General features: G+C 39.2%; 1 protein-coding gene and 1 long non-coding RNA gene across 2 annotated transcripts; one reads left to right on the top strand and one right to left on the bottom strand.

Annotated features, from left to right (window-relative positions):
- Positions 1-1,452: 1,452 nt before the first annotated feature.
- On the top strand, positions 1,453-2,982 carry LOC119986388. The gene is made up of 5 exons (XR_005465265.1): positions 1,453-1,647; positions 1,725-1,750; positions 1,912-1,985; positions 2,082-2,147; positions 2,834-2,982. It is a non-coding gene; the product is annotated as an uncharacterized LOC119986388 (long non-coding RNA).
- A 13,355-nt stretch (positions 2,983-16,337) lies between these two features.
- On the bottom strand, positions 16,338-17,985 carry LOC119986886 (zinc finger BED domain-containing protein RICESLEEPER 2-like). The gene is made up of 3 exons (XM_038831577.1): positions 17,831-17,985; positions 16,461-17,694; positions 16,338-16,376 (listed from the first exon to the last, which is right to left on the bottom strand). Exons 2-3 carry the CDS (start codon positions 17,679-17,681, stop codon positions 16,338-16,340), a joined length of 1,260 nt encoding a protein of 419 aa, XP_038687505.1. The 5' UTR covers positions 17,682-17,694; positions 17,831-17,985.
- Positions 17,986-21,327: the final 3,342 nt, after the last annotated feature.

Raw genomic sequence — 21,327 nt, 5'->3', positions numbered from 1 at the left:
AAATCTTGCATATAAATTTATCTACAATGTATATATATATGTGATAATGTCAAATCAGTACCTATTAGTGTAATTTTCGACATCTAGGTCCAAAAAAAAATACATGGACATAGAAGTACCCATAGAATGATCATTTACCTTTCTACTTCCTATCCTTCTATCTTCCACAAACATTTTTCTTCTATTTCTTCTTCTTTTCTTCTTCGTCTCTTTCTTCTTCTTCTTCTTCTTCTTTCTCTCTTCCTTCTCATCTCTCTCTAGATATATTTTTCACAATTTAAAGCTTAAAAAGCTATAGATGTGTTGTTTCTATTATTCCTTACTTTCATTTAGGGATATATATATATATATATGTTGGGTACAAGATTTTCGTTTAGAATTTTCTTGAGTTTATAAGTATGGGATCTGAAAAAATCCGTCAAGTTCTACTAAATCATTCAAATATGTTTAACAAAATCCTATAAAATACTATTTATACTAGCTGTCCCAAATTGCAAATCTACGATTGTTGTCTGGACAGCACCTTGGAATGTCCGGACAACAAACACTCTGTCTTAATTTTAGACTCAACCTGTCCGGACAGCACCTAAGCTTGTTCGGACAGGAAGCACTCTACTAAGATCTTTCAATTACATAGAATGAACGTTGTTCGGACAACATCTAGGCCTATCTGGATAGTGTATATCAGTTAGTGAGCTGTAGGTGCAGAATATGAGTCAAAATACCACATTTATAAACCATATGGTCAAAGGTGGATCAGTTTTGTATCCAGCCCTCAATAAAATTTTGCAAAACACATTGTATATACCGGACAAAATGTATCAGACCCCCACTAAAATGTGACAGACCCTTAATAAAAAATGTAGAAGTCCTCAATAAAAAATGTATTAGGGCCCATAAAAAATGTACCAGGCCAACAAAAATTAAAAATATAGCAGGCCCCGAAAGAAAATGTACCAGGAGAAGAATTTGTGAAAGAGTATATTGTATTACATTCATTCGTATTGTGATGCTATACAATTTATATTACAAGGCAATCAATTAATCAAAGGAAACTTAATCAACCAAATCAATCAAGCAACCTAATTAAAAGAAACTCAATCAAAGGGAATAATTTAGACAACTAGACCTAAATATACTCTGAATTCCAACACTCCGCTTTAGGTGATGCGAAGAGATTGACGAGATCCAGATTGACAAGAGATGACTGAAGTAAAGAAGGGCCCCTATAGACTTAGTAAATGTAATACCCCGACTCGGAAATATCTAAGGTTGACTAAATTCTAAAATATATATATATATATATAAAATAAATAAATAAAATTGTAAAAGAAATGGTTAGCTCAAGCATAAGGACAAAACTGTAATTCTGAAAATTTAGAGGACAAATTAGTCATTTATAAAAAACAAAAAAAAACAAAAGGGGGGAGAGAATCGGCCCCTCCCCTCACCTTCTCCTTTTCTTTCTTCTTTTCTTCTGCCTTCTTTCTTTTTTTTGGTTGCTCTCACTCCTTTCCACCCTCCACAAACCAGCAGCTTCCACCTTCCACCAAACACTTTTTCGGCCAGTTCTAGTCGCCGGCCAGCCACCATTTCCGGCTAACATTCATTCAAGCCTTTAGTTCACCCATTTGGCTCTAAATCAAGGTATTTAAGTCAAACTTTTTCTACTTTCCTTAGCTGTTGGAAATTAGGTTTTGACACATCAAAATCTTGTTATTTAGGTGAAATTGAAGGAGTCTACACTTGGGTAAGATCTCTACAACCTTGTATTTGAATTTTGAGGTTAGATTTGGGGAAGATTAATCTTAGGGTTTTATGGGTTTTGTGGATTTGGGGAAAAATCGTTAAATTAGATGAAATTAGTGATTTAATAGGTTGATTTAGACTTGTTTATGATTGCATTTCTAGATTCTATTGTTGATTGGAGTAGCAAGCTTGAGTAGGTGAAGTTCAAGAACTTGGAAAGTTTCGGGTAAGAGAAGGTAATGGTTTCTTGATTTATTGGGTTAATTTGTGTTAGATATGTGAAATTAAAGTCGTTTATATATTGATTGGAGGATGGGCTTACCGAATAATAGGTTGATTGAGGCCGGAGAATTCAAGGTTGAGTATTGGTTTACATAGCTAACTTTTGGGAGTGCAAGGTAGGCAAATTCCACCCTTTGCTATTCTCTTTGAATATGCCTTCCTATTGAGAACATTTATCCTTGCCCATTGTTCATTATGATGCGTTCTCGCCTTAATTGTGCCTAAGAGAGAACAATCCCACTTTGTGTTTTCTTTGTTGTATGATTTGAGTTATATTGCATACCCTACTTGTTCAATCTTCCATTGAGCATGAATTATTGTTGAACATGCATCATGTAGTATATATATATATATATATATATATATATAGGTTGTATGTATACCCTATTGCATAACCATGTTAGACATGCATTGTAATTGCATAGTCGATGTCGGGTATGGACCCGTATATCTCCTAGTTGTGTTAAATGTGAAATGTGGAATGCCGTTGGGCCGTTCAGGGTTCCTATAAGTACAGGAATGCCGGTGGGCCGAGTCAGGAATCCATATGGGCTCGAAACACCATATGATGATGCCATTGGTCGGTTCAAGGTCCCGATATGTATAGGGATGCCGGTGGACCAAGTTAGGATCTCGTATGGTGTTATTATTTACTTGTGTTTGGTGTACATGATGTTAGCTATCATATTGTTGCATTTGTGTCTTTCTTTAATATTTCAACTTTATGTTATTCACTTACTCTTTATTATTCCCTACTGGGCCTTTCAATCACCCTTTTCTTTCTCCTATTCCTTCCTCGCAGGTGACTCTAGTTCCGCTATCAGGGTCACGGATCAGGAGGAGGGTGCGTGACATGGATGGACCCCTGGAGAGTGATAGGACTAGATAGTGCTAAACTTTGATTATGTTATTACTATTTTGTCGTATCTATATTTCTTAGTTGAGAAATTATGTGATATCCCTATTCGATGGTGGGATGGACGGTAGGGAGGGTACTCCGTGTGATTGGGACTCCCGAACCGGGTTTGTCGACTTTGTGTCCTGACGATTTCTTATGTTTGCTGGATTGCTATTTGCGCTGGATGTTGATTATATATGTTGTTGTGTGGAGAAATTATGTGTGACTGTTAGGTGGCCTGAGGCCTTGCTTAAATTTGAGAATTGATTGATTGTATGATTTGTTAGGTGGCCTGAGGCCCTGCTTAGAATCAAGAATTTAACTGTGATATGAATTGTTAGATGGCCGGAGGCCCTGCCTAGGTTGTGAAAATATTTGTGATTTTGCTGCTTGTTTACTCCAGGTTAGCATCCTCCGTATTATGGGGAGGTGTTGTCGAAATTTTTGGTGACTTAATGATTGAATTAATTAGGAGATTGATTAAGAGGATACCAAAAGTAACGCATTCCGGATCGGGGCATTACATTTTGGTATCGGAGCCAGGTTACGAAATATAGGATCTGTGTATGGGTCCAGGGAAGTTTGTATAGTATGTTAGTGAGTCTCCAGGCCATGTCACGACCTCCACTGATTCGGTATGTATTCTTTCTCCAGAGAGGCCGAGTTAAGGGCCGAGGTGGTAGGATGACACGTACTACTAGACGTACTTCCAGTACACAGGAGTCGGTACCTGATTCTGATATAGGGACACGGGAGGAAGGGATCGTACAGGACGAGCCAAATACAGGGAGTGACCAACATGCAAGGACCACGGTTGTTCGACCAGGGCAGATGCGGGAGACCCCAAGTGTGCAGGTGACCCTTCCTACTATTGAGGAGTCACCAACATCAATGAGAGATATTGTGGAGATAGTGAGGTCACTAGCTCAGGTGGTACAGACTCAGATGGGTAGGGCACCAGTGGACCGCAGTGAAGGGCAGATTTCAGGAGCTGATATTGAGGATAGAGCTTTGTCGAAGCCTGGACGAGAGTTATATGATATGGAGCAGCTGCATAAGACAAATCCCCCGGAGTTTTCTGGAGAGGGGGAGGGTTTTGAGGTTGGGGGGTGGTTGCGCTAGATGAGCAGGCGATTGGAGACCTTGGCTATACCGGACAATAGGAGGATGATATTGATCTCATATTATTTGAGGGGGACAGCTTTTGAGTGATGGGATTCCTTGGATCAGAGGAAGAATGATTTGACTTAGGTGTCCTTTGAGTTACTATTAATACAACGGTTCGTGCCACGGTCTTTCTAGGTGGATAAGGCCAAACAGTATCTTGATTTGGTGCAAACACCCGAGATGACAGTGTCACAGTATACCAAGAAGTATGAGGAGTTGTACAAGTATGGGAAGAACTATGCTCCAGATGATGAAAGCAAAGCTGAGAAATACTGAGATGGTCTACTTCCGAGCATTGGTAGGATGGTGATTGCTTCTAGGGTGAGGACTTATGATGAGACAATGGATATGGCACTAGAGTTAGAGCGAGAAGAGCGCAACTCCCGCCAGTATTGGGATGTGCAGAAAGGTCGCAAAGCTTCAACAATTAGTGGTAGTGGAGGAGGTAGCCAGAAAAAATTGAGGACTGAGTTTCAGGGCTTGAGGGGCCAGAAAGGTTGATCAAGGCAAAGGTTCGGGGCCAAGAGATGGCAAGATTATGTGTTTCAAGTGCACCATCATGGGAGTCAAGTGTTATGGGTGTGGTATGGTCGGTCATAGAAAGCATGAGTGTCCAAGGGGTGGCAGAGCTTCAGAGCAGTCATAGGTACCGAGTTTACCACCACTAGCTCTTCCTTCTACTATTCCGTCAGGAGGGAGGGGGCGAGGTGGGGCTAAGCAGCAGACAACATTGACTCATGGGAGAGCATTTGCATTAGGACACCATAAGGCATTTGAGCATTCTAACTTCATTGGAGGTACCTTTCTCATTTCAAATTGTTGGGCAAAGGTGTTATTTGATTCAGGAGCTACGACATCATTCATTTCTACATCCCTTGCACATGCATTGAGTTTGAAAATCTCTCCAATGAGATGAATGTTTACGGTAGACACTCCTTTTGGGCATTTCACCTCATTGGAGGGTGTAGTTCTTGATTGTGTGTGCCGGTTTGGTAGTATAGCCCTAAAGGCTAATTTGTATGTCTTAGACTTCAAGGATTTTGATGTAATCCTTGGAGTAGATTGGTTAACAAAGCATCATGCGTTGATGGACTTTTGGGAGAGGAAGGTCACTCTTAATGTACCGGAAGGAGGGGTGATACAGTTACACGGGTCGAAGGGCGTCCCATGTCCTCGCTTCATGGACAACCCTTCATATCAAAATTGTAGGATCATGAGTTTCATTACATCGGCACCTAGGGGTGATGTAGCTACTCCGACACATATGGTAGAGGAGAACATTGATGTATTTTTGGATGAGTTACCTGGATTACCACCGAAGAGGGAGATTGACTTTACCATTGAGTTGCATCCGAATGTTAAGCCAATTTTGATTCCACCATATCGGACGGCTCCGACAGAATTAAAGGAATTGATGACTCAGTTGGAAAAGTTACAAGACTTGGTGTTTATTAGACCGAGTGTGTCCCCGTGGGGAGCACCGGTATTGTTTGTAAAGAAGAAAGATGGCTCGTTGAGGATGTGTACAGACTATCGATAATTAAACAAGGTTACGGTAAAGAGCAAGTATTGGTTGCCACGGATAAATGATTTGTTTGATCAGTTGAGAGGTGCTAGGCATTTCTCTAAGATTGACTTACGTTCGGGGTACCACCAATTGAGGATTAGGAATGAGGATATTTCAAAGACGGCATTTCGACACGATATGGGCACTATGAGATTTTAGTGATGCCATTTGGGTTGACAAATGCTCCGGCGGTGTCTATGGATTTGATGCAAAGGGTCCTTCGCCCATTCTTAGATAGATTTGTGGTTGTGTTTATTGATGATATTTTGATTTATTCTCCGATGGTAGAGGAGCATGAGGAACACTTGAGGTTAGTGTTGCAAATATTGAGGGAGAATCAATTATATGCTAAGTTGAGTAAATGTGAGTTTTGGGCTACGGAGGTGAAATTCTTAGGCCATGTAATTAAGTAAGAGGGCATTGCGGTAGATAACTCGAAGGTTGAATCCATGTTGAATTGGGAGAGACCTAAGAATGTTTCAGAGATTAAGAGTTTTTTGGGATTAGCGGGGTATTATAGGAGGTTTATCCAAGACTTTTCGCGTGTTGCCGCGCCTATGATGCAACTCAAGCGGAAAGGTACACCATTTGTGTGGTCGGATGAGTGTGAGAAAGATTTTAAGGATTTGAAGGGTAGGTTGACATCTCCACAAGTATTAGTGGTTCCGGAGAGGAGTGTAGGATACAAAGTGTATTGTGATGCTTCCGGAGTGGGGTTGGGTTGTGTGTTGATGCAAAGAGATAGAATAGTGGAGTATGGTTCTAGTTGTTGATGATACATGAGAAAAACTATCCGGTTCATGATTTGGAGTTGGCGGCAATTGTATTTGCCTTGAAGCAATGGAGGTATTATCTTTATGGAGAGAAATTTGATGTCTTTTCGGATCATAAGAGTCTTAAGTATCTATTCACCCAAAGAGAGTTGAATTTGCGACAAAGGAGGTGGATGGAGTATTTAGAGGACTATGACTTTAGTTTACAATATCACCCGGGTAAGGCAAATGTGATTGCGGATGCATTGAGTAGAAAGCATAGAGTTGCTAGTTTATTTATACATGAGTAGGGAATTGTAGAGACAATAAGTCAATTTGGTTTGGAGTTGCAAAGTGTAGAGGAAAAGGTGTATTTAGGTAGTATCACTTCTAGACCAATGTTGATTCAAAAGGTGATGGATGCACAAAATGGGGACCCAATTTTTGATACATTTGAGGAGGACTCCGGATGGGTTCGGGGTGATGATGGAGGTGTGAGGTTTGCGAGGAGATTGATAGTACCCGATGACAAGGAGCTACAAGAGGAGATCTTGAAAGAAGCACACCATTCTCAATTTGCTATGCACCCTGGAGGCACGAAGATGTACCGAGACTTGAGAAGAAACTTTTGGTGGAGAGGCATGAAGGCCGATGTAGCTAGATTTGTGGCAAGATGCTTGACATGCCAACAAGTGAAGGCGGAACACCAAAGGCCGGCGGGCTTACTACAATCCCTACCGGTGGCACAATGAAAATGGGAGATGATCACTATGAACTTTGTGACAGCATTGCCGATGACACCTAAGCGAAATGATAGCGTTTGGGTGATAGTTGATAGATTGATCAAATCAGCTCACTTCCTACCAGTGAACAAGATGGACACCTTAGAGTCATTGAGCACACATTGTACGTGCAGGAGATAGTGCGACTCCACGGAGTGCCACTATCCATTGTGTCGGTCAAGACCCGTGATTCACTGGTAGATTTTGGGCTAGTTTGCAGGAGGCCTTAGGGACACAGCTGAATTTCACTATTCCATATCACCCGTAGAGTGATGGACAGAGTGAGAGGACTATCCACATTTTAGAGGATATGTTACGGGCTTGTGTGGTAGATTTTGGGTGATTTAATAGGTTGATTTAGATTTGTTTATGATTGCATTTCTAGATTCTATTGTTGATTGGAGTAGCAAGCTTGAGTAGGTGAAGTTCAAGAACTTGGAAAGTTTCGGGTAAGAGAAGGTAATGATTTCTTGATTTATTGGGTTAATTTGTGTTAGATATGTGAAATTAAAGTTGTTTATATATTGATTGGAGGATGGACTTACCGAAAAATAGGTTGATTGAGGCCAGAGAATTCAAGGTTGAGTATTGGTTTACATTGCTAATTTTTGGGAGTGCGAGGTAGGGAAATTCCACCCTTTGCTATTCTCTTTGAATATGCCTTCCTATTGAGAACATTTATCCTTCCCCATTGTTCATTATGATGCGTTCTCGCCTTAATTGTGCCTAAGGGAGAACAACCCCACTTTGTGTTTTCTTCGTTGTATGATTTGAGTTATATTGCATACCCTACTTGTTCAATCTTCCATTGAGCATGAATTATTCTTGAACGTGCATCATGTAGTATATATATATATATATATATAGGTTGTATGTATACCCTATTGCATAACCATGTTAGACATGCATTATAATTGCATAGTCGATGTCGGGTATGGACCCATATATCTCCTAGTTGTGTTAAATGTGAAATGTGGAATGTCGTTGGGCCGTTCAGGGTTCCTATGAGTACAGGAATGCTGGTGGGTCGAGTCAGGATTCCATATGGGTTCGAAACACCATATGATGATGTCGTTGGGCTGTTCAGTGTCTCGATATGTATAGGGATGCCGGTGGGCCAAGTTAGGATCTCGTATGGTGTGATTATTTACTTTTGTTTGGTGTACATGATGTTAGCTATCATATTGTTGCATTTGTGCCTTTCTTTAATATTTCAGCTTTATGTTATTCACTTACTCTTTACTATTCCCTACTGGGTCTTTCGCTCACCCTTTTCTTTCTCCTATTCCTTCCTCGCAGGTGAGTCTAGTTCCGGTACCAAGGTCGCTGATCAGAAGGAGGGTGCGTGACATGGATGGACCCCTGGAGAGTGATAGGACTAGATAGTTCTAAACTTTGATTATGTTATTACTATTTTGTCGTATCTATATTTCTTAGTTGAGACATTGTGTGATATCCTTATTCGATGGTGGGATGGACGGTAGGGAGGGTACTCTGTGTGATCGGGACTCCCGAACCGGGTTTGTAGACTTTGTGTCCTGACGATTTCTTATGTTTGTTGGATTGCTATTTGCGCTGGATGTTGATTATATATGTTGTTGTGTGGAGAAATTATGTGTGACTGTTAGATGGTCTGAGGCTTTGCTTAGATTTGAGAATTCATTGATTGTATGATTTGTTAGGTGGCCTAAGGCCCTGCTTAGAATCGAGAATTTAACTATGATATGAATTGTTAGATGGCCGGAGGCCCTGCCTAGGTTGTGAATATATTTCTGATTTTGCTGCGTGTTTACTCCAGGTTGGCATCCTCCGTATTATGGGGTGGTGCTGTCGAAATTTTTGGTGACTTAATGATTGATTTAATTAGGAGATTGATTAAGAGGATACCAAAAGTAACGCATTCCTAATCGGGGCATTATAGTAAACATGTCCATAGTCTGAGTCGATGAAAGAACAAAGCTAAGAGTGATAATGCTGGACCGAACTTTTTTCCACATGAAATGGATGTCAACTTCTATATACTTAGTTCTTTCGTGAAGAACTAAGTCAAACAATAGCATGATGGCAGACTTGTTATCACAATATAAAAAGGATGAGTCTGTCACAAAAATATCAGACTAAGTGAGGAGAGAACAGAGCCATATGAGTTTGCTTATACCATGAGCCATGGCAAGATATTTAGCCTTGGTTGAGGACTGAGAAACATCTAGTTGCTTCTTACTTTTCCACGATATAAGATGATCACCCCGGAAAGTAGAACGATTGTCACTCATGGAGCCAGCATAATCAGCATTAGTATAGCATGAGAGACTAGACGGTGTACCTGACAGCTCCCCAGAACCATAGAATAACCCAAGTCTAGGACATGACTGACAACACTAACAGCAAATAAGATATTCGGTCTCGTGTTTGTTAGGTAAATAAGGCGCCCCACAAGATACTGATAAATAGAAGAATCTGGTAAACAATCTCTTGAGTTTGCTGACAAGTTGAGATTAGGAACCATATGAGTAGAGGCAAGTTTACAACCAAGCATACCAGTTTCCTAAAAAAGATCAAGGACATATTTTTGTTGAGATAGAGATATACCATGGCGAGAACGAGCAATCTCAATACCAAGAAAATATTGGAGAGGACCTAAATCCTTAATGTCAAAGGATTTTTGGAGATCCTCTTTTATCTGAACCACACTTGGGGAGTCATCGCCAGTAATAAGGATGTCATCAACATAAACTAAGATAATATTGCATTGGCCCTAAGACTCACGACGAATAAAATATGTATGGTTTGAGTGCCGCCGAACAAACCTCATAGCGAGCACAAGATCACTAAAGGCAATAGAGAGATTACTTATCCGGGGAGATTACTTAAGGCCATAGAGAGATTTTTGGAGATCAAAAACTTTGCCCAAATACTCAGCGTGGCCATAAGACCCGATGGGGGTCCATATAGATAGTCTCAGAAAGGTCCCCAATGAGGAATGTATTTTTGACATCGAGTTTATGCAAAGGCCAAGAGTATGTAGCAACAAGAGAAATGAGAAGTCGAGTTGTAATAAGTTTAGCAACTGGAGAAAAGTAGCTCCAAACTCTTTTCCTGGAATCTGGGTGAAGCCCTTGGCCATAAGACATGCCTTATAACAATCAACAATACCATCAACCAAATACTTGATACTGAAACCCACTTACGACCAATGGTCTTCTCACCAGAAGGTAGATCAACAAGGTCCCAAGAATGATTATGTTGTAGGGCATCCATCTCCATTTGCATGGCAGAGATCCACTTTGGATTCTGGAGGACGGATTGGGCATCCATCAAATCGAAGTCTAGCTGGCCAAGAAAAGTCTTATAAGAATCTAAAAAGTAATGGTAAGACAAATACTTAGTAATAGGACTATCAGTACTTCTCATAAAACCAAAACATGAAGGGGGAGATAATCACATGTAGGATAACGAGGAGTAGAAGTATGAGAAAGAGAGGTACCTAATTCAGGAGAAGACGACAACGGAGGGACATGAGCAGACGATCGTCGAGCGTAGAACTGATCATAGGGAACAAGTGGTGGGGCACCACTAGAAGAGGTCAGGTGGATTGGAAGGAGAGGAAGACTCAGGGATAAGGAACAATTATGAAGGCAAGGAATGATTTGGCAGAGTTAGAGAAGGTTCCGAGGCTGGTCCTGACATGGGAGGATTACCTGTGAAAAAAAGGAACACTTTGTAAGAAAGTAACATCCAATGATGATAAACTGATGAGTGGGGGATCATAACACTGGTAACCTTTTGACATAATGAATACCCAACAAAAACATGGTGAATGGCCTTATCATCCAGTTACGTGTTGGAGCGACTCCAATTTTGAATAAAGCAAGTGCACCCAAATACACTAGGAAGGAGAGAAAAAGGTTAGTACATGGCTGAAGGACATGAAGGGGTGTCGGGCCCTTGAGTACCTGACTTGTAGTACAGTTGATATGGTATGTGGCAGTAAGAACAACTAAGTGTGAGAAGTTTTTAGGGAAATTCATACCTCAAAGAAGACTACAAAAGAGAGGCCTAAGGTTGCTTGAGAGGCAAGATATGAGAGACATATCTTGATGAAGCTCAAATATCCGAGAACCACACTGGGCATGAGCATACATTTTATTCAGCGTAGTCTACAACCATAAATAGTGTCATTATACATGACCATATGGTAAATCTGATCTTCCATAGAATTGAACATCCATTTGAGAATGATGCAGTTGTTAGCCTCCCACTCATCAAAAGTAGGATCAGAGGCAGTCGATCTAGGCCTATTTTAAAGTAGTCACTTCGACTTCCATTTCCCATCGAGATAAAGTTGAAGGGACTTAGCCCAAACATGAATTTTTTTTACCTTTTAGAAGAACACTAGTGACCTATTGAATGGGATGTAATTGGTTGAAAGATAGATCAGGACAAAATGGAGGAGGGGGTGTCACCTCATTTTCCTTATCTGAGACTACCATTCAGAAAGATCACAATTGTATAAGAAAGAAAAAATAAGACTTCAAAGACTATACCGGTATGCTCAAACTCTCCACCAAGTTGAGAAACCAAGTATCAATAGAGACACGAGCAGACTATCCAGATGAAGTGCGAAGACATTGACTAAGGTAGACAGAGACTCGTTGAACAAAGCTTGTTCAGATGCAGCACAAAGAGATATTGATAGAGACATGGTCGATACAGACGTGCTGAAGAGAACGCGCAAAGCAGAGACACGCTCGAGACACCAAGGAAAAAGGGAAACCATCTACCATAAAAGGGAAACCGACGAGGGTTTTTGACGAACTATTCACCTAACTAGAGATCAAACACCACCGAAAGGTATTCGCTAAGATACCAAGAAGAATTTATAAAAGAGTATATTGTTATTATATTCATTCGTATTGTGATGCTATACAATTAGTATTACAAGGCAATCCTCAATGAAAAGAAACTAAATAAACCAAATCAATCAAAGAATCTAATTCAAGAAAACTCAATCAAAGGGAATAATTTAGTCAACTAGACCTAAATATACTCCTAATTACAACACCAGGCCCCTTGCAACCTCTCTTTTTTGTGTCTCTCCCTCTTAGCTCTGTGTCTTTCTCTATCTAGGATTTTCTCCATATTAATATTTTGATTCCGATTCTTGCCTATTAAGCAAGCTCTTATGATAACAATTGCAATAAATAAAGATGTAGTATTTTATTGTTTGAAATTATTAATAGCAATTATCTTCGTATCATATAAATAATCCCAAATATGTTTTCATAGGTACTACCCCTATACCCCACTACTTAATTATGCCCTTAGTGAGTTTGAATCCTAAATCCACCACTAAACTCGATTGGCTCTCACTATACACAATTGGATCTCATCTAACCGATGTGAGATACTTTGTATTTCTAACACTAGTTGAGCATAGCAAAACTTTGCTCGTATACTGGCATATAATAGTAAAACTCTGGGATCGTAATATATTAATTTTTTAATAACTAAAAGTGTTAAAAGATGCACTATTGCGTTTTCTTTGCCTTTTTCCCCTTTCCCTTTTATTTTTTCATGTTTTTTACTATAAAGGTTACTAGGATTTTGCCCATGCGTTGCAACGGAACTGTTTATGAGAGGTTATAAAAAATTATCAATAGCAAATCCTTGAATTGTCTTAAAGTATAATCACAAAAAATAAATATGATCGTGGAAATTCAACCTCGATCAATTTCGAGGGGTGGCCTTGGGCCTGGGCGACCTGGGCCCTCAATTTTTAAAACTTTTTAGTTAGGATAACTTATTTTAAAACCAACCTCAGCCTATTCTAAAGCTCATGAATATTACTTATAAAGTCCATAAAGAAAAGGAATTGAGAGTTAAAACCATAGTTTTTAAACCCGACCCGCGCATAAAACCTTTAAGACTGAAGGTTCAAGAGTTTCGAGGTTCAACCGTTATGATAGAGGTTCAATCGCAGGTTTTTAAAATAATAAAATAATAAATATTTAGCTATATAGTATATAATAATTAGTAATTTAGTATATACTATATATACTGAATCGCACATATTTTTTAAAATAATTCAATTTATTTATAAATAATAATAATAGTATAGTAAACAACTGATTATTTATTTTAAGATCAACTTTTTCCTTTAGTCAATATAGAAGATAATATATATATATATATAGATAGATAGATGGGACAGGTGATGATATGGTACTAGACAGTTGTTTGTTGAGAAATCAAAATTAAAAGTGGGCCTACCATTAATGTCACTCACGTATAGAGACGAAGGTGCAAGCACTTGAAAAGAATGAAACTGCCACCGTCCCACATCGAAAAGAAGAAAACATTGACATGATAAGTTGTTTTATAAAATAAGCAAAGGGAAAGAGCTTCGTTATTAATGTAATTTTCGAATCAGCGGGTTGAAAGAAAGTTGTCCAGTTCATGGTTTTACGGGTTGATTTAACGGTTGACGTCGGTTTGATGTTTAAATGGTCTATTTTAAGCAACAACTCGTATAAGCTTTTGGTTCATGGGTTTTACGGTTCAACCGATGGTTAGTCCAGATTTAAAAACTATTGTTAAAACAAATAAATAAAAGTGAGAGGCCCAACTCAATTAGAAAGTAAGAAATTAAGAAAGAAAAAAATCAAAAGCTATTCTCCATCGTATCTCATCCTTCTCCTCTCCCACCTTCTCTGATCTCTACAGGCTGCAACGACTCTGTCCTCTAAATCTAAATCTCTTATATATGCTTTCTCTTTATCTCTTCTTGTGTTTGTTGACTTCGTTTTGCTGTTTCGGGAATTGACGAGAGAAGGCTTAAGGGTTGCAGGTATTGTTTCAATTTTCTAGGGTTTTTTTTTGTTTGCTTATCTTCTTTTCTCAATTTTTATAATAGCTAATCTTTTACAGATTATTATTAAAATCTAAATATTACTTGAATACTTGGTGTTGGTGTATTGGTGAGTGGTGCCGTGTTGCAACTTGCAGAAGATCAGCTTCAAGGCACTGTCTTCTGCTTGACCTTGATCAAGTTCCTGCACTTTAATCACTTTCAGAATACAAGAAAGTTTCCAGCTTGTAGCTCACACATGCAATTCTTGAATAGAAAGTCACAATAACACAAAACAAGTAGAATCTTTGTATTCTCACAGAGAAAGAACAACTTCTTTAGTCACACGTACAAGTTCTTACCTACAAAGAGATAAAGCCAAGGTTAAGACAACAACTTAGTTCTTAGACTAGACTAGCTTACCTGGCAGCAACATTACACATAAACAAAGATAAGTAAAAAACAAGTCTTAGTTGAACATTGACAAGTTCAACATAAGTAAAATAAGAAACATGGCTGACTTAAGTCCCAAAAACCAACACCTAATGCTTGCAAAAAACCAAGGTAAACTATTTCTTCAATTTTGTCAACTTATGGAAATCCATGAGCAGTGCTAATAAAAAGAGAGACAACAATACAGACATTGCCAACCCAAAAAAGAAAAGGAAATACCTCTTGTCATAGGAAAGTGATGAGGAGAGAGATTAGAGTTAAGAAATATGACCGATTTTTCAATGAAATCATAATGATCCGTTCACAGCTAATAACAACACAATTTCAAGGGCAAACCCCAAGATTAAGAAAGTCCCTTGAACCGTGTATTGAAGGAATGCTTGTATAGATTTGGACTGCAGAGACATGGGGGACATCATTATGTGTATTAGGGGACATCCTCCCTCCATATGGTAAGCATAAAATTAAATAATCTTCACCAACTGCACACATGACAAAGCAGTTAATGGTTTCCAAGCTCAAAAGCTCATCTGTAAATACGTTGTAACTTCAATAGGTACCGAATGCCCCCAGCTCCGCCACCCTATCCAAACCATCCACCTGCACCACCAGGCACCAGTTATGCTGCAATTAGAGTAAGAAATGACCTTAGAAATTGTTGGAAAAACAATGAACACTAGATGATTAGCCCGAGGCGTGCAAGCACTGTCCTCAAGAATAATTTCGGCATAACCAGCTATTCCCCAGGATTCAACGAGTTTTTCCTACTTTTGCAGTGTAACAGGAATCAGTAGAATTCTAACTTTGTTTAGACCAAACTAAAGTAAGATGTAAAGAGAATGCTAAAGAGAAAGTCTAAAAAAGCGTATAGCTTCTTGTCTCATATATGAAAAATATCAAACATATCTCTTATATATTGAGTAAAAGGGAGGTTTTAATATTGTTATTAAATCAATTTAATAAGAACATAAATGACACTTTTAAAACAAATGTAACCATTGAGACATTCAATAACCATGAAGAACTATTTGAATATTGGTTGTAACATCTCTTTTTGAAACTCCCTGTTAGAATATATTAGTAGTGGGCCCAGCCCATTTGATGTAATACCATTAGGGTTTGTCTCTGATGCTATAAATAAACAACTCTCACGGTTGTGAAAGTAAGACCTTCTATTCACAATTACAACATGGTATCGGAGCCTTAGGGTTTTCTTTATCTTGTGCCACCGCCACTATTCACGTCACTAAACTTTGGTTTTCCAGCAGTTTTCTCCCAATTATTTTGAGGCAGTTTTTTGGGGCTATTTTTAGAGGGTTTCCTAGTTTTTCCAGGCAGTAGTATGGCCTTCTTCCGGCCATGATTTGATTAGGCTTTGTAAATCACATGTCTGATTTTTCTTGTGGCTCTGTAGAGCATTGGTATTTCAGGTATCTCTGAAAGAAGTCTGGTGGCTGTTCTATAATACCAGTGAGGAGGTATGGCAGGTTCTGATAGGGGTGTAAACGGGCCGGGCCGAGCCGGGCTTTGCCATGCTCAGGCCCTGCCCGTTACTTTTATGAGAAGCCCGAGCTCGGCCCTAGCCCGTTAGGGCCTGTAAAACATCAACTCGAGCCCGACCCTATGAAAAGCTCGCGGGCCCGAGCTCAGCTCGCGGGCTGCCCTTTGATAAACTTATTCAAATATAAAATCAAGTTTAAACATAATCATTAATAGTTTTACAAACCAGAGTTCACCAAATTAATCATTCATACATGATACATTCATAAAAATAAAAATAAAAAGTCCAAAAAAACACCAATTGACCATCAAATGCAAAATGAAACTTTTCATTCCTCCATCAAATAGGCAACACAACCTCTTGAGGCATGTCTTCAGTCTACAAAGACAAAACAAAAACAATATTAATTTTGATATTTGTAGCCAAACTAAACACTTAGAGAATTTGACAAACATTACGAACCATATCCCAATCTTCAAAACTTGGCAGATATTTGTATTGGGGTTCCCTTTCTTTGAAAAGAGGGAATGCATCCTTGAATTTCAATGCAATAGATAACATCTCAAATGTGGAGTTCCAACGTGTGGGACAATCCAAAATCAGCTTTCTATAAGGCAACTGCAATTGTTTAACAATCTCACTAAACTTGAGAAGCCGAGAATCAGATTGTTTCACAAATTTAACACTCTCCCTAACATTATGGATGATATCTTCTACAACCCTAAGGCCATCTTGCACAAGAAGATTTAATATATGTGCACAACAACGAACATGGAACAACCGACCTCCAAGCAACAACTTCTGAGTTCTAGATAATGTAGTTTTCAAAGTTCTAATAGCAACATCATTATAAGAAGCATTATCAACCGACCTCCACTCATTCATGCATTTAAACAGAGCATCAGCAATATCAACACCTCCACGTGGAGGAGGCACATTCACAAAACTAAGAACCCGCTTCTGTAATTTCCAATCGACATCAACAAAATGCCCAGTAACCACCATATACTCTATTTGTTGATTTGATCTCCAAAGATCAGTAGTCAAGCTAATTTTGTTCACATTCTTCAACGTTGCCTTCAACTTAATTTTCATCATCTCATACACAGCCATACAATCATTTTTAGCAGTAGCACGACTAATGCCCTGAAAATGTGGGGTGCTAGTTTTCATCATTAAATTAAAACCCTCTTGCCCCACAATTGTGAAAGGATGCTCATGCATGAGAATAAAATGTGCAATTGATTCTCTCATTTTTCCTTGATCATATTGAAAATTAGAAACAATACCTACTTCCTTGTTCACTGGAGATGGAATCAAGTTCAGCATCTTCTGTGATTTCAAATTTACTTTCCTTCTTGTACATCCATCTAGATGCCTCTTGAAATGAGTGGTAGTGCCTCCACTAATAACCAGCCTTGCCTTGCAATGAATGCACTCTGCTCTCTTCACTCCATCTTTCCCCATTACATCCTTGAACCCCAACCAAACTGCAGATGTTTTTTTCCTTTTCTTCGTCTCAAACAGGCCACCTTCTGCAGTCTCTTGTTGATCATCATCAATAGCAATAGGATTACTCGGATTGCTCTGTGTAGCACCAGATATTGAAATTGCAGTAGGAGAGCTTGAAACAGATTGTTGATGGGAAGACCCCAATGTTGGCATGTTCTCTAGATTTGTCATGTTCTCAGTTCTCCTATCCTATGAAGAAGAATAAGTCACTTTAATTGCAGTATAATGAAGAAGAAAATGTAATCAGACCTAAGACTGAAGAAACATAACCGAGAATGAATAAAAGGATTAAAAATAGAGAATGAAGAAACAGAACTCACTTTAACCCAACGCGGTGGAGGCGTGGAACACTGGAGCTGTGACTGTGAAAGGCGCGGCGAAGGCTGGAGACTGGAGAGAAGAAAAGACAACTCAAATGAACAAACCCTAATACCCTATACAGTTTCGCCTTTTCGGCCTTCGCGTGATGATTGACGAGTGACGACAACTCAAATGAATAAGTAAAATTAATATTTGATAATAATATAAGTAAAGTGAAGTGTGAAGATAAGATAATATAAGTAAAGTGGAGAAGGTATGCCCCTTTTGCGCATAAACAAAAGATAAGATAATATAAAGTAAAGTCAAGATAAGTCATAACAAATAACCAATAAGTGATAACAATTAACAAATAACCAATAAAGAAAATTACAATGATGACCGATGTTGGTGTGTATATATATATATATATATAATATAAAAGCCCTAGGGCTTACGGATCGAGCTTTACCATGCTCAAGCCCGGCCCTTTTATAGAAAGAGCCTTAAAATGGGGCCCTAGCCCGGCTCTTTTATTTTGCGAGCCGGGCTTGAGCGGGCTTTTATCGGGCCGCTCTCAAATAGCTCGCGGGCAGCCCTGTTCGCTTACACCCCTAGGTTCTGAGTCTAAGACGGTGATTTCTGATATTGTTTCCTCATCTACCAAGTTTACTAAACACGTTTGGATGGCAAGAATTTTCAACATTGGCGAAAACTTGTTTTATTCGCTATTCGCGGACTTGACAAAGAGGATCATCTCACTAAAGATCCTCCAGAGTCTATTGCAGCTCTAATAGATAAGAAGAATTGGGCCCGCGATGATGCTCGTCTCTATACTCAGATAATTAATTCTATGGAACTACAGGTTCAGACTATAGTGTTTCATTGTAACACAGTTAAAGAACTCTGGGATTATTTATCTGTGTTGTATTCTGGCCGTGATGATATGCACCACCTCTATGATGTATCACTTGCATTTTTTCGCCTGACCAGAAGGATCAGACAGTGGCAGATTACTTTGCTGCATTTAAACGGGTGTTTGAGGAGTGGAATATGCTCCTCCCTATTAGTACTGATGTGGAGTAGATGCGCCAACAACGAGAACAATTAGCTATTCTTTCTTTTATGAGTGGTCACCGTCCGAAATTTGAGTCCGCTCGTTCTCAGATCCTTGCAAGCAAAGAGACCTCCTTGATTGAGGCATATGCTAGAACTAATCGTTCTGTTCGTCCAAGTCCTCATACGGGAACTGTATGAGATAATTCAGCGCTTGCAACCTCAGGAGGAGGTCGTGGCTCAAGTGGTCGAGAGTTTGGCCGTGGCAGTGGTCGTGGTAATGGCAGGGGCCGACACCTGAGGGCCGAGTTATCTGTTTTTATTGCAATGGTGTTGGTCATACTAAAGAAAAATGCTGGAAATTGCATGGGAGGCCACCAGCTGCGGGGTCGACTAATATTATGACCAGTGAGAGTGCATCTATCCATTCTGTCAATGAGGGACGTGTGAGTCTCTCAGCTGAAGAGTATTCTCGTCTACTAGCTAATCAGGGAATGTCTTCTGCCACTGTTACACAATCTGAGTCTTCCGCTGCATATTTGACTGCTTCTTCGATAGCTTGGATAATTGACTCAGGAGCATCTGACCATATGACTGGAGCTACTGGTATGCTTTCTGATTATTCATCGACTTCTAGCCACCCAGTTGTAAGGGTTGCTGATGGGTCGTATATCCCTGTGTGTGGTATTGGAAAAGCGTCTCCAACTTCTATTATCAGTTTATCATCAATTTTACATTTACCAGCTTTGCCTTATAATTTATTGTCGGTTAGTGCACTTACAAGGAACTTGAAATGTTCTGTGACGTTGTATGACTCATTTTGTGAATTTCAGGATCTTTCGAAGAAGCGGATGATTGGTAGGGGGCGTGCCACTCCAGGAGGGCTCTATGTGTAATACCCCGAACTTCTTTTCTTTTAGAAATTAGGTAGGACCAACACGTGTTGAGTATGTATTTATATATATAATCATTAGAAATTAATACCAAGTGATTTGGGGGGTGTACGAGTGGTTTTAAAACTGAAATTTTTTACTACAGAGGTAATCGTTCTGACAGTTTTTAAAAGCCGTCCGGACAGTTATAGAAGAAACTGAAACAGAGTGATTTTTAGGCATAGGTGTCCGGACACCTCCCTAAATCTGCACCCCGAGATTTGTTTAAAACACCTATTTTCGTGATTTTTTTCAAAATACCCGACCTAAACAAACCCTAAACCTCATTTTCTCTCAAATTTCCTCCCTCCCATCAATCTAAGATCATCAACCAAGGTAAGATTACCCTCTTTCAAGTTATTTCAAGTTGGATTCCTAACTTCTCTCTCTAGTTTACATATTCTTAAATTCCTCTCTTTATTCTAATCTTTCAAGGTTTGAACCCAAACTCAAATCCATGAGTTCCTACATCATTTGAGGCCTAAAGGAAGCTTGAATCCCTTCCTTCTACTTGTTTTTACAACCTTGGTAAGTTTCTTAAACCTAAAAGCTAGTATTTAGAGATTGGGTGATTTGGGATTCTAGGGTTTTATGGGTTTTGTAGATTTGGGGGAAAATCTTTAAATTTGATGAAATTAGTGATCTAATAGGTTGATTGAGACTTGTTTATGGTTGTATTGCTAGATTCTATTGTTGATTGGAGTAGCAAGCTTGAGTAGGTGAAGTTCAAGAACTTGGGAAGTTTTGGGTACGAGAAGGTAATGAGTTACTGATTTATTGGATTAATTTGTGCTAGATATGTGAAATTGAAGTTGTTTGTATATTGATTGGAGGATGGGTTTACCGAATAATAGGTTGGTTGAGGCCGGGAAAAGTCAAGGTTGAGTATTGATTTACATAGCTAATTTTTGGAGTGCGAGGTAAGGAAATTCCACCTTTGTTATTCTCTTGAATATGTTATCCTATTACGAATGTTTCTCTTTCCCAATGTTCATTAAAATTGGTTCTCACCTTAATTGCACCTAAGGGAGAACAACCCCACTTTGTGATATCCCTATTGTATGATTTGAATTATATTGCATACCCTATTTGTTCAATCTTCCATTGAGCATGAATTACTCTTGAACATGCATCTTGTAGTAGTATATATATATATATATATATAATTAGGTTGTATGTATACCCTATTGCATAACCATGTTGGACATGCATTGTAATTGCATGGAAGATGTCATGTATGGACCCGTATATCTCCTACTTGTGATTGATGTGAAATGTGGAATGCCGTTGGGCCGTTCAGGGTTCCCATGACTACGGGAATGTCGGTGGGCCGGATCAGGATTTCATATGTGCTCGAAACACCATGCGATGATGCCGTTGGGCTGTTCAGGGTCCCGATATGTGTAGGGATGCCGGTGGGCCAAGTTAGGATCTCGTATGGTGTGGTTATCTACTTGTGTTTGGTGTACATGATGTTAGCTATCATATTGTTGCATTTGTGTCTTTCTTTAATATTTCAGCCTTATGTTATT

This window comes from Tripterygium wilfordii, chromosome 20 (assembly GCF_013401445.1).
Source record: "Tripterygium wilfordii isolate XIE 37 chromosome 20, ASM1340144v1, whole genome shotgun sequence".
In the NCBI taxonomy this organism is placed as follows: Eukaryota; Viridiplantae; Streptophyta; class Magnoliopsida; order Celastrales; family Celastraceae; genus Tripterygium; species Tripterygium wilfordii.
This window is presented reverse-complemented; position numbering and strand designations above follow the sequence as displayed.

What these genes read in the sequence shown, in the direction of transcription:
- LOC119986886 (XM_038831577.1), bottom strand. Translation starts at nt 17,681, where the DNA reads ATGACAAATCTAGAGAACATGCCAACATTGGGGTCTTCCCATCAACAA. An exon ending in GTTTTGAAGATTGGGATATG is followed by an intron (nt 16,377 to 16,460) that starts GTTCGTAATGTT and finishes TTGTCTTTGTAG; the next exon opens with ACTGAAGACATGCCTCAAGA.